We start from the raw sequence: 14,157 nt of genomic DNA on the forward strand, positions 1-14,157 counted from the left end.
GGGAGTCGCGCGGTTGATCCTTGAAGTTGATGGTCCTGCTGCGCCGCGGCAGGGTCGAGTAATACTGCCGCTCGTCCCCCGCGCCGCCGTGATTGATGCCGTTTCTCAGAATCGGCCTGGAGACGCGCGGACCACCCCTCGCGAGGTCCAGGTCCCGTCTCCAGGTGTCCGCCGCCGCCGCCGCCGCCGCGTCGTAATCCGTTTCCGCGTACTCGAGCCTGCCGGCGCGACGGGGCTCCGTCCCGTTGAAACGACGAACGTAACTCGCGTCGGCTCGCGTCGCGTTCCGCGGATAAATGCTGTTGGAGTACGCCACGCGTTTCTTCTGACCGCCGTTCCTCCGCGGCCGCTCGTAATCGCGAATCTCGTGCAGCTGCAGGCAACGACGTTGCTCGTACGTTTCCCAATTTTCGGCTCGCGGCGGAGGGTTGTTCCGGATCACGTCGCCGTTAATTCCGAGCGCGTCGCGACGCGACGTCTCGTCGACCGAGCGGCGAATCGGCAGCAGGCCGCGGGACTGCATGAAGCTCTCCACGTTCCTGCCGATTCTGTTGGTCTTCTCGGCGAAGATGCCGCAGTAATCCGACAACTTGCGATGATGAGCGACGCGCGCGGACATCGCGGGCATCGCGATGCTGGAAGTCGCGATTGGCGGATCGTGGCGGTAGACATCCCGCGGATCGTGCTCGTTCGGATAAGCGCCTCCCGGTAAAGGCTTGTTCGCCTTCTCCAAGTTCGAGAGACCCCCCGTCAGCGAGGCCTTATACTACCGTGCTTGCGCATAATCCGGATTCATCTCGTCCAGCTGCTTGCCCTTCGTCTCGGGCACGCAGCAAACTACGAAGCATAGCCCGCAGACCGCCACGGCGGCGTAAAACCAAAAGGCTCCATGTAGACCGAGACTCTAAAATTAGAAATTCGTACAACTTAAATTATTTATTACAAGATTAACGTCATTATTGAATTATAGGAAATAATATTAAATTTAATTAAATATTAAATTGAATATTAAATTGAACGAGATTTGAAAATTTTATATCTGAACAAATTACTCCAAGAAAATAATATTGTTACTTAAACAAAATGCAATGTTTCCATGGACATTTTCTCGTTTAAAATTTTACTTCTTGTAATCTCGAACTTATTGTTAAATTTCGAAACTTTGCCTTCATAATCCAGGCAACTCGTTAGTATCTTAAAGAAAATCTGCTCACCTGCTGAAAGTCCATAAAGAGCTTGATCCCGAAAAACGCGCAGAAGTAGCTGAAGCTCGTGCTAATGCTGGAGCCGAGGCCGCGGTACTCCAGTGGAAATAGTTCGCCAATCAATAGCCAAGAAATTGGCGATATGCCCAGGGCGAGGGCGGTCGTGAACACGAGTACGCAGAGCAGCGGTATCCAGTCGTGCTGGCCCACCACCGCCGAGTCCACGTAGCCCAGATTTTGCGTTTGCGACACGTAATACGCGTAGCTGCCGAAACCGGCGAGCGCCAGTGACATGAAAACCGTGCTGGCTATCAAAAGCGGCAGTCTGCCGACTATGTCGATCAGAAATCCTGCGAGCGATATAATTTCGTTTAAATATGACAAACGCGGAGCGATATCTCTAATAAGAGAAATAATAATTTGTTTTACGATATAATAATCTGATTAATTATGAAATTTAATTTTATTGAATATTATATCGCTTAATATCATTGCTTAACGTACCTGACAGTAAAGAGGCCAACAGCTGTACAAATCCGATCGCTATGGTCGCTCCGTGAGGATTCATTCCGCCGAGGGTCTGACGAAAAATGAGTACCGCGTAGTAATTAAACGCATTCGCGCCGGAGAATCGCTGGAAGAACATCAGGCCGCACGTAATGGCGATGGGTTTGTACAGCCTCGGTGTAAACATGCTGTTCTTGAAGGTCAGCTCGTACTGCTTAGCCCTCGAAGCCAGAATGTTTGTTTTGATGACCTGAAGGCACGTCGTTAAACGTCGCGAATTTATAGCAATTATCGAACCTCGTTCGCGATCAGACGCTCGTTGATTACGCGTCGCGAGTGATACGTGAGAAAAGAAAGCCGCTCTATTCCGAAAGTTATCCGTTTATCATAAAATTCTATACGACAATCACCTGCAGCTCGTGCCTTATATCGACGTGCTCTCCGCGCAGCCACTGCAAACTGTTGGCGGCCTCGTCATCTTTGCCGTTTAGCACGAGATACGACGGTGTCTCGGGTATAAAGAGGGTCCCCAAAAAGAGCATCGACGGCGCGACGGCCACTAGTAGCGCGCTTTGCCGCCAATTCAGATATGTGCCGGCTATGTACGACAGCAAGACACCGACGTGACCGAGCACCTTCAGCATCGCCGACAAGCATCCGCGGATGCCCGCCATCGAGATTTCCGATATGTACACCTGTCGAGAGAAATTTGCTCATGCGTCGACCGAGATTCAATATTTAATAATCAATCGAATCGAATCGCTCTTGTTTCTTTTTTTAAATTTTTTTACCTGCGCCACCATGGTGATGACCGAACAGCAAAGCCCGCCGATGAAGCTTGTGACGTATACCAACTCCACGCACGGCGCGACGCCCGTCAGGACCCAGGCCGCCGCCAGCGGCAAGGATGTCATGCGTAAGGCCACCCGACGACCTCGCCGCATTATCCAGTCGCCGATCATGGCACCGAACCACGCGCCCAGCATGGACAGCGACGCGACCCACGAGGCTTCCTGTTGCGTAACCGAAAAAGCCAACCTGCCGGACAAGCCGTATAAGCGCGATTAGGATCGCGCGGTATTTATAAGTATCTGGACGCTCCGGGGCATAATCCCGGTATAATCCAAGAGCGCGTGACAGGGGGACACTCTCGATATATATTGGGTATTGTTCCCCAAGAGCGCCGGGCCCAGACGTCAGGTGCAAATGTAATCGCTCTTGGCAGCCGCGCGTCTCGACTGTCGAGTATTATTTGCGAACAGCTTCCCAGTAGAAGTCCGCGTGTTGCCGTCGCAGTAGACGCATCCCGGAATTAGCAACCGGGAACGTGACACTCGAATAAGCCACACGGCGTGGGATATAATTGTCCACGGCTCTCGACACGTTTCGAATTGAAATCCGATATTATTTAACGTGACAAATTGTATATTTATCCGTGCCACACGGAATAGTTGAATGTATTCTCTCATATTAATGATAATAGTTACGCGAAAGAAATTCTTACCACGTTTCGTTGTTGGACGACTGATAGAGATGAGGCGGTTGATTATCCAATATGGAGTCTAACGCGGGCGAGGTGTAACCCTTGGCCAAACCGGAGGAAAGTGTTCCCATAGACAGTGCCAGGGTCGCCAGTACCTATATCCAGATAAACAGGCTCTGATGAACTCACGCGTGAAAATGGTCTTTTTATTTCGCTGACGCGAAAAGAGTTTATGCAGGAACGCGCGCGTGCGCGCGCGCGTGTACGCGTGGTTGTAACACACCGGTGCGAACGTCAACGTTTGTTTATTTTACCCGTCGGCGAGTGACTGAAATTTACGCCCGTGTATTCCCCGCCGTTCTTTGTAGGTGCGCATACCAGCTCTATAATAAAGATCATAGAGTCTGACGGTGAGACGTCCAAAGGAGAGTCGTAACTCCGATGACGATCTACATTCTAGCTTCGTGAGATATTTCTATTTGCATTACGCGCACGTTTCTAATTTAAAAGTATCTGTCTCGATTCGCTGTGATACGCCATTATCGAAAATCTATCGATATATACATAAACATGGATCGGAACTCCTTTTCTCTTTTGTCGAAATCCTCCATCCTGCGAGCGTCTCCTAATCGAGAAGGCACTCTGAATAGGCGGTGAAACCGTAACACTAGGTATAAATCCGTCCATCGCGCGCACCATGATGCTCCGGTAATGCATATATACGTATGTACATCTATAGAGCGAATGCATCGCGCATTTGTGCTTGCCACGGGGGGTGCAACCGGCGAACAAATTGCTAGCCGCAAATTGAAAGCCGGGCTTGGCCCCTCGCGAGGAATACTAAACATTTCGCCGTGGCCCCCGCATTTATGTGCACGCATATGTACACGTCTGCAACGTATACACAGATTCAATTTCAAAGTACCGCGACGGCGTGTACACGTCGACGCTGTATACGCATCCTTCGCTCGACGACGGACGCACGTAAGTTCGTCTCGCGGGTATTCTCTACTGCAGCCGCGCGGACGCGTATCGCTTTTCTAAACAACGGTATACAACTTTGCGAGGGATGAACTCGCGCGAAGAAAATTTTGGAACATGTGCAAGTATACGAGATTAGTATTTTGTATAAACGTGTTTATATAGTGATAGTAAAGATATCCAATGGCAGTGGTTTTTTTTTCTACGGCTACAAATTCATGACTTTTTTCACTGACTCATTAAGTTTCAACGTCAAAGCTAATCCTTCCGGTCTTATCTTCGTCACCGCATGCACGTTCAGCGATCCGCGATCTTACGGCGAGTTGATGACGTAAGAATATCTGCGCGTAGGTTGTCCGTCTATGTTGTTTGTTTGTGCACAATAGGTATCTTTACGTGCAATTTTTGCGGTGCACGAATCTCCGAATCTGAATGCGACAAAATCTGTCTTATTGATATCCCGGTTCTCATTTTTTTTCGTTAGAGATATGTAGCCCCACGAATGAGAAAATTGTTACGAGACAACGGCGGTATATATTCATACAAATACAGAGCTAAAATATTATGTAATTTCTGTTCGTTTATGCTACGAGAATGAATTGCGATAAATGAGAAGAGATGTTCGTTTTATATTCTCGATTTCTTACAATGTCAAAAATTTCTTCGAAAGTATTTTCGTCCTCTCTTTTAGACGCAACTCTAGTTTCCTTAATTTGCATTATTATCTAGTTTAGCCGGCTTAGTCTCATTTATCTTGCTCCACAAAGCATAACGCGCTCGCGTTGATCCATAAAGCCACGATAATCGTTACAAAAATTCGCCGATATTTCGTATTAAACTCTGACCTTTCCTCGACTCGCCGGCGTGTAATTTACAGCATAATGCGAACAACGAAAGTGCCGGTAGTTCGGTTTTAATGCGCGATGACCCGTCATAATTCATATTCCATGGCGAGCGGGGGACGACGAACCGGCGTATTCGATAAGGAATTTCAAGCGGCGCCGCGCCGATCCCACATAAATTTGCATGCACTTTCAATTATCTCTCTCTCTCTCTCGCGCGCGCCATTAGGAGCAGCGCGAGCGTAAAACAGTCGTATTACGCGATTAGACGTGTCGCCATGTGCAACCTTTCTATCGTCTCGCCGGAGAGGCGCACGATACCGTTGTCTCTCCTGAGGACGATAATAACGCGTGGGTCGCTTCAAGCGCCACTTTGCAATTCCGACCTCTTCTTCCCTTGCGTCTACGCGCGAAAATTATACGAGAATGCGATCCGAGACATAATTCCGCTGCGCCTTATACCGATTAATTCTAATTGATATACGGTTATAAAGTCCTGACTTCGGAGGGGAAGGGCGAATTTACGACTGTATTACCGCTTTCCATTCCGTGCTATCGAGATTCGTAATTACGATAGTACATCGAGCTGTACGGCCAACGTGTCGCGAGAATTCGAATTATTTAATTGCCTCGCGGCGAAAAGCGAATTGCATTGCGTGCGCAGTTTTTTGGATTTTTGTTATCAGCTATTATCAGTCCGCGGTGTTCTTAATCTCTCTAATAATTTTCACTTTATTTGACTTGCGCTATCGATTTTTTTGAGACGGGAGGGAAGGTGTCTCCGGAGACTTCGAGCCGTACCGGGCGGAGAATGCACGTCGGATGCCGTCAATCTTAATTATTCGTATAATACGGTATGCGCGAGCGGCAACGGCGGTAATGAACACGAGTTTACGAGCGCGCTCGCCTGAGTCGCTTTCTTCGACTAATTATCGGGGGCCGCGCGATGAATAGCGCATTCACTGGAAAACGCACGGGCGCACGGTAACGAGGCGCCGATACATTTCCCGTTTCTTACAGAGCGGCTATGGAGAATTTGGTATATTAATTACGGTTTACGAGTTATGCGTTAAGAGGGCACATACGAACCGCGTTTATCTGTCCGCGATCCGCGATATCGCTGTAATGTGTAAGGCGAACGGTTTCTATTAATGACACACACACACACACACACACACACACACACACACACACACACACACACACACACACACACGAGGGATTTTAACGAGCTAAAAAGACACATACGTATTTTCGCGCGACGAGAGCGTGTTTTCCTTTCGAACGTAAGAAATTTGCGCTCCGAAACGCTTCTAATGCGATATTATTTTTGGGCGCGTTCTACCACCCTTCGTTTGCGCCTCCTCTCCCTCTCTTTCCGCCTATTCTCCTCTCTCACTCTCGGACACGGCGTTAAAAGCTCGTTTGCATCGAGCCGTGCGAAATGCTCGGGAGCAGTTCCGCAAGCGCGGGGGCATGTGCGTCAGACCGTCCCGGGGTCGAAGTTAGCCGGGGGAGCCATTAGCTTAAAACTATTAGTCGGGGGTGAAGGCGCGGAGAGAGAGAGAGAAAGGGAGAGGAAAAACGAGCTTTAAAAGTCGTCCCCCGCTTATACGATTATGAGGATGGTCGGTCGGATGCTGTGTGTTAAGTGCGCGTCCCTCAGTGTGTATGTGGGTGTAACGACGGCGGTCTTCACCCGCCCTTCCGAAAGAGAGAAGCACCCTTCTCCCCCCCCCTCCCCTCCCCTCGTCCTCCGTACGCGATATCCATTTTAAACCGGACCACTCAATTACGCCTCGGTGCTATCTTCGGTGTTTGCATATCAATATGGCCCCTTGCCAAGCAGAAATAAAAAGAGATTCGTCGCACCACACCGGCCGATTATTTAAGAACCGCCGTGCCTTTGCCGATGGCGGAGGAGCACAAATTGCTCCGAAGGTTACGCCGCGTTCGCCGAATATAAAAAGTATACCCGTGATTGTTGTAAATTTGATAGCTGCGAAAGATATACAGATTTAAGTCGCACCTTCCGACGAGCTGGTCTTTCGTCGTCATTCTTATGTCTCGCCGTACAAATCTCTGAGACCTGATTGCCAACCAACGTTATTTTGATTTTAAGTGAGGCTTAAAATTCTGTCTTTCTTTAAAATCTTAAAACAAAGAGAGAAATATGGAGACTTATAAAGCTTCGCTTAAAGTCAGAATAACATTGGTGCATGCAATTAGGCCGAAGACATGCATATACGAGAACTATCTAATTTCACTTAATCGGTATAAAGATGATCATTTATTATTAGCGTAAACTTAATGGACTAGTGACACCTCTATAATCAATGATACGTACTTGTGACATGTGATGCGGCCTCGCCGCCGACGTCATGTGCACCACGGAAGCCCTGGGCATTTTGAAATTGTCCTCGCCCTCGTCCGGTATCGTTGTTACCTGCAATAAAATGCAAATGATAATCAATGTCATTGATCAGTATATCCAAAGTTAGCATTAAATTAGTTTTTTTTTTTTTTTTTTTACTTCGGTGCGCGTGATTATTTTCCCCGTTTTCGTGTTATACATTTTGCTCTATTTTAACTTTTTTTTGACATTGTTAGGAAGATTCTCGTCGGATAATGTTCTTTGTCTCCATTTGAATGAGGACGACTGATATTTTCATCACGTAACTTTCTTTTCGCTGATATAGCACGCTTTCCCGCCCTCTCTCTCTCTCTCTCTCTCTCTCTCTCTCTCTCTCTCTCTCTCTCTCTCGCTGCCTTACGTGCAGTCTAGGTAGCGTAGATGCGTCGGCGAAGTTGGAGAGGCGTCGTTTTGCACGCTTTAACAATCGCGTAACTAGTCCCGCGTCCAAGTTCGCGAACTAGTCTAGTTCGGAGGAACCCTGCAAGCCTTCTTCTTGCCTCGCCTCGCGAGTCGCTCGCGCTCGCGTCGCGAGATATATGTCTCGCGGGACTTTCCTCCGCGCTTCTCCCCGGCGCGCGTCACAACACAATGTGGCGCGTTAAATACGCTCTTTGTCCGGGACCCCGCGCCACTTGTGTGCACGGCATTACAAATTGTATCTCGCGTTCGGATTCAGAGCGCCGAAGTCATTATAGGAAAAACACCGCGCGGCAGTAATTCATCGCTTTCCGCAAACGCGAATTAGCAACTACACGTGCACACGCAATCCGTAATCGAGTTGCCATTATTTACGGCAAAGTCTAGAAATGTCGGGGAGCGACGCGAACGATTGATAGCATCGGGAATAAAAGTACCGCTCGGAATAATCCAATGTACATACACCGTTAGTACATATGTACATATGTGGACAAGCTGTATAAATAATATAAAAGACTCGTCCAGGATAGAGAGGAGAGGTAGAAAGCCCATACGTTTCATTATTAATCTACAGATCTATAATTCGGTCTCTAAGGAATTCATGAGCGTGTATAGATTTATGATACTAAATATCGATAGGATAAAGGAGCCCGTGTGTGTCCTCAAAACCGAGATCTTTATCGCGGATTTATTTATCAGCGCGACTGAAGATGGTGAATAATGAACGTGAGCAGGGACAATTGCATCTGCGCTGCATATTTCCTTTTAGAGATACGGGTACGTTGCATTATTATTTAAATGCAACCGATAATTCATCTCGGTTTGCCTCCCAATGGCTATCGTTCCCGCGATATCAGGATGTGAATGCATCTTGAATCAATTATACCAGGATCAATGGTTCACTGTTCGACGTCATTGATAACAGATCGCATAAGCATATCATGCGGGCGTCGTCGCAACGTATCGTCGGGCTATGTCGGACATTCGTAAGGGGATATCTCGTCGCCTCATAACGTCATGTATGACATTTCTGATGGAGTTCCGTGTCGCGCCACGGACTCGAGTATTGCGAATTCGTGACGTCTCGACGTGCACCAGTTCTTTACATAGGGGTGAGAAAGGAAAGTTTTTATACGTGTAAATTGCATTGTACGCGCGCGTGTAACAAGTAACCATAAGACACAAAGCGTATAATAATCAAATTATCAGAATGCAGTAAAATAATACGAAAAGAACGATTTTACTGGAAGATTTACTGGAAAATTTTGCTGGATACAGATCTGAAATTGAATTAAATGAATGAAAGTAATTCTTGGGCCATCAAAATAATTTTGTTGGAAATTCAAACTGTTAGAATATTAAAACGTTTTACAGCAGTATTTATCATTTTTGAGTTTCCAATGAAATTATTTTACCAGTCCAACAAAATTATTGTCAGATCAAACTTTTTAGACCTTTCAGCCAAATCGTTCTTTCTATGAAACAATTAATTAAGAGTATTTTATATATAATTAATTAAGATAAAGTAATTAAATACGTATATATATTTTATTTGGAATGGATTAAAGATGAAAAGCTAAACGAAATTCAAAACACTCTCGATACAAGTAGCCGCGTAGGAAAGCCCGGGAAAAATTAGGGAGATTAAGTGAACGGTCTTTCCCGAAAGGTTCATTTATTAAAGTGGAAGTAGCCACTTAAGGAAATGCGTTAAACATGATGTTACATATACTATGCGTTATACATACGCAATTACGTGCATGAATATTTATGAATTTATAGCGGGAGTATCTGTCTTCTCGACGTTGTGAGATATCCTCGCGGATAACACAGTCAGGAGATTTCGTCAGGATCTCTCAGGATAGAAAAGCTGGCGGGCAGGCAAGGGTGGATTCCTGAGAAGGGAAACACTCGGCACCTCGTCGGCCGGGAATTAATCAGGATTCCGATGTAAATAATACGAGAAAGAAAGTCGAACGTCTAGCGCGCGGATTGGGGGGGGGGGGGAAATGTATGCGGTGTCTCGGATGACTAATACCCCGAAAAATCTTCCGGTCTCCCTGCCTCGCACCTGTTTTATCTCTTCTCCTTCTTCGTCCCTCCCTGCGCCCTTCGAGTTCGGCAACGCGGGCGGCGAGGCAAGACCGTCGGCTGACGAAAGAGCCGCCAGGATTTCCAGGTGGCGAAGGGCGGAAGAGGGAAGAGTCCATAGGGCTGAATGGTGTGCATCATGTCCCTTCCTGAGCAGCGCTTTCCACTGCGGTTTTCTTTACGGTATTCCTTTGTTGTCGCCGGCTTGGAGCGACGCCGAAAACTCAGCGTATCTATGCCGAACGCATAGAAATAAAAAATGATTCCTCGTACGTGCCGTTGAGATCTGTTTCGAAAATATATCCGAAGTTGCAGAAGCATTCTTTTTGTAATACATTTGAATCACAATGAAATTCGAGGCGACTGCACCGGATGACTAATATCCCGAGAAACTTTTCGTGTTTCTTTCCTCCGTTCCGTGTCTCCTCCCTTCTCTCACCTCTCTCGAACGCGAGAGTAAGAGTGCAACGGCCGAAGGATGCCAAAAGGAGGAACAAGTGGCGGCGCAACGTGTGTGACGAAGCGACCTGCGAGAAAGTCATATATTGGCTATTGAGAGCGCGGAGAATTTCCGATAAAGAAGAGGGGAAGGGAAAGGCTTTTCCTCGATTTTTCACGGCGGATTCGCTTTAGCTCTGCATTAAAACTTTAAAACGACATTCGGCGCATTGAGAAAATACTTTTGGGATTACGGTCCGAATTTCGGGGGAAACGACTTTCTCTTCGAGACCGGCGAAGAATCTGCTGTTAACGCGCAAAGTGGGATTATTCAGTATGCTATCCATCTAAGTCTGCGTTTAATTAAAAGTAATAAAACACAAGTAACGAACGGATCGAAACGGATTCTCGCGGGCCGCATTCCGAAAATATTTGCGCCTCTCTTTCTCTCTCTCCCTCTCGCTTTCGTCCTCACTATCATCCTCCTCGCCGTTCTCCGAGCGTGAGAGCGAAAGAGTATATAGCGGCCGAATGCTCGGCAGTGCCTGGTTAAAGGACGAGGAGGATATGCGGTGTGTGACGAAAAGTCTCCGGGCTCTTGTCGAGGAGGAAAGAGACGGGAGAAGCGGGAAGAACGGGTGGAGAGGCGTACGAGAGAACAGCTGAGAGAGGATGAGCACGAATATGTCGGTCTCGTGCTCCGTGCGCGTGAGGACGAAGGACGACGGAAGAGGAGAGGAGCGATTGGGAGAGAAGGGAGCGATGAAGTGAGAGAAAGAGAGAGACGGGGGGGGGGGCGAAGAGAGAGAAAAAGAAGAGAGATCGGCGGCGGTGGTCCTTTTGCTTTCTTTTAATCCCGCGGCATTCCTTTGCCCGTTCCAACCTGCCTGCCCGCCGCCAGTTTAACCTGCAGTCCAACACACTATTATGTCTGACCTAAGGCGCTCCCACATTTAACTATACGCTCGGCCTGACATCGTGCATGCGATCGCGCCAGGTATATGTGTACGTGTCCACGCGCGCGCGCGTGTGTATGTATGTGTGTGTGTGGCCAAACCAATGCTCGGCTGCCGACAATGACTCCGAGTCAATGGGTCCACCACCGTCTCAGCGGTCTCGAGCCTCTGTTCGGATTCGTCTTTCTAGTAGTTTCCCGTCTTTTTCTTCGGCTCCTGCAGCACTTATTCCGTCGTCACTCTTTATAGGACTTTTCGACACTTTTGCGAATCGTTCCATCATCCTTTGAACATAACATTTTACACCAACATTTGAAAAACAAATAATTTTCGAAATTTTTTAAATATATCAAACAATTTTATTGTGCAGCATTTTATCTCTTTATTGGCATAAGAAATAAATCAATCTTACTCGATTTTGTTTTTCAAACATTTTATGTCTAATAATTCAGTTCGTTGATCTTGAATAAAATTCTGAATAAGAGGTATTTCGACAGGCAGCGATAGATTCTTGGTACACACTTTCCTCTCGCAATTGAATGTTTCCCTTTAACGCGCATCGAGTTGCCGGTCCGTCTGCTCGAGTGTCCTTAATTTTACAAGTGCAATCGCAGCAGCAACAGGCTGGTACAACTCGTCGAAGGAATTCGTGTATACGTGCGTCTAAAGCTTATATACAGGTTTGAACGCGCAGGCAGGTTTATTTAAGTCTGCCATTCCGATCTACTAATCTTGCCGCTCGTTAGTGCATTTTATTGCCACGGATATCCATCATTAGCCTAGATGCTTATCGCTTTCCAGCTCATTGAGTGCTCTCCTTCCGCGTGCGAAATCGACTCGAATTATAAGGATAAAATTAGAAGTATAAAGTTACATTAAGTTAGTAATTTTAAAACGTAATTATATGTACGCTGGATTATATCCACACATCTTCGTGACAAGCGATCTAAGGTTCAATCAATCGAAGATCAGAGAGAGCAAAAGGATGAATCCAACATATCGTAGCGTAGCTGATGGTTCATATCTTGCGCGTGTAACAGACATCGCTTAGGCGCGTAATCGTTATCCTGAATAGCTACTAATTGCATAATCCGCACGCGCAGCGTGACCGCGCGGAGCGATTAGCAGCGAACGAAGTTGCTCGGGTTTGTTAACCACCTCGGGCTTGAGTTCTCGCAGAGAGAAAGAGGTGAGAGAGAGAGAGAGAGAGAGAGAGAGAGAGAGAGAGAGAGAGAGAGAACGATTAAGTCCAATATCGTGGCGTGAGGAGACGTATACGTGCCTTTGTCCGTGCAATAAGGAGAAGAAGAGAGCGAGGGGGTGAAAGAGAGAGAGAGAGAGAGAGAGAGGGGGGGAGGGAGAGGGGCAAAGCCGTGCCTAAATCGAAACTATAGGAACAGGCGGGCCGCGCGTGTGTACACGGCCGGCCAACCGGACGTAGGTGTGCGTTAAATGAAAGGGATGAAGGAAGAGGAGAGTTCGAGGCATGGGAGAGGAATGTGGTCAATGCATAAACTATACCACCGGTTGGTTGGGCATTCCTTCGGCCCCGAAGGGTGCCTATAGTTCGCGAATCGCCTCGTGTGTGCACTCGTGTAATACGTACATTACGTGCGTGCGTGCGTGCGTGCGCGCGTGCGTGCATGCGTGCGTGCATGCGTGCGTGCGTATACGCGTGGACCTGCAGCGTAGTACCTACCTGCAGCACAACCTCGGGATACCTGTCCGCGACCGGCTACGTGAGCGCAGGACTGTGACGCGATTTTTGGCGTCTGCGTTATTGAAAAGGTGAAAACCGATCAATGTAATTACGCAAATAATTAGCCTGTAATAAATATAGGGAAATATAGATAGGAAAGAAAAGCACCTCGGTATATCGTCATCGAGAAATAAATACAATAAAATATTGTCGTCGATCTCGATTGATTTGTTATTTATTAAATCGGAGTACGAGAGGATAAAATGTTAATACAAAAATGGGGCTTTTATGCGATAAAACAATATACGTTGTTAAAACGCTATACGGTTGTTAAAACAATATACGTTTCGCAGAAACTGGTTGAGGGGTAGAGAAATAATACTTTCAGAGGCAGCTGTCAAATAATTCCAATAATTCCCTTGTGCGTATGCATGTGGGACGAATGTCGCAAATTACCTATTATTACGAAGTAAACCGCGATATCAGAAATAACAAACAATGACCGATACTCGCGAAACACAACGCCCGTTTGCCCGTTGTGTATATGCCAATACCGACGACCGCATTCGTCATACACCATTACGTATTATGCGTCTGTGTACGTGCGTACGCATACGCCGCCGCGCGGTACAGATGCAGCGTGGCTCTCTCACGTGCGTTTCGCCGGCCATTAATGCGAGGAATCAATTAGCTTCGCTTCGCTCTTGCAGCTTCACTCGCTCGCTCGCTCGCCCGTTCGCTCGGCAAAAAAATCTCTCGCTGGCATCTCGCGAATACCCGCGTATTCGCCGGCGTACTTAACAGATCTCCGGTATGATAAACGCGTACCGAAATTCCGATCGACCTTAATTTCGATAGCTCGGATTACCAAATTTCGTCATTTTTCTCAAATTTTCGTGAAAGATATATAAAGATACAAAATGTTTCTCTTAAATAAAATGTTCTCTTCGTTAGAGAACAAAGAACGTATATATAAAGCGCTTTGAGGTGTATCTTCTTGTTTTTAATTACGGCAACAGGAACATTCTCTGTTAGAAATAGTCTCTTTTTGTGCCGAGGAAATGATTAAATATCTCGGGTACCGCATCTCTTCTGCGCAAACAAGATTATATTCGTCTTTCT

General features: G+C 47.0%; 1 protein-coding gene across 1 annotated transcript; it reads right to left on the reverse strand.

Annotated features, from left to right (window-relative positions):
* Positions 1-766: 766 nt before the first annotated feature.
* On the reverse strand, positions 767-7,425 carry LOC105462965 (facilitated trehalose transporter Tret1-like). Its single transcript, XM_011709919.1, has 7 exons — positions 7,366-7,425; positions 3,217-3,350; positions 2,504-2,750; positions 2,123-2,407; positions 1,710-1,962; positions 1,215-1,555; positions 767-904 (listed from the first exon to the last, which is right to left on the reverse strand). The coding sequence occupies exons 1-7, from the start codon at positions 7,423-7,425 to the stop codon at positions 767-769; spliced, it is 1,458 nt and encodes a 485-aa protein (XP_011708221.1).
* Positions 7,426-14,157: the final 6,732 nt, after the last annotated feature.

The sequence above is a fragment of the Wasmannia auropunctata genome, unplaced genomic scaffold, assembly GCF_000956235.1.
Source record: "Wasmannia auropunctata unplaced genomic scaffold, wasmannia.A_1.0 LD336116.1, whole genome shotgun sequence".
Classification (NCBI taxonomy): domain Eukaryota; kingdom Metazoa; phylum Arthropoda; class Insecta; order Hymenoptera; family Formicidae; genus Wasmannia; species Wasmannia auropunctata.

Bases quoted from the DNA above. Each gene is read 5' to 3' on its own strand.
- LOC105462965 (XM_011709919.1), bottom strand. From the start codon at position 7,425: ATGCCCAGGGCTTCCGTGGTGCACATGACGTCGGCGGCGAGGCCGCAT. The intron at 1,963-2,122 runs GTGATTGTCGTA...ACGTGCCTTCAG, and splicing joins ATATAAGGCACGAGCTGCAG to GTCATCAAAACAAACATTCT. The intron at 905-1,214 runs GTGAGCAGATTT...TTCTAATTTTAG, and splicing joins TCTTTATGGACTTTCAGCAG to AGTCTCGGTCTACATGGAGC.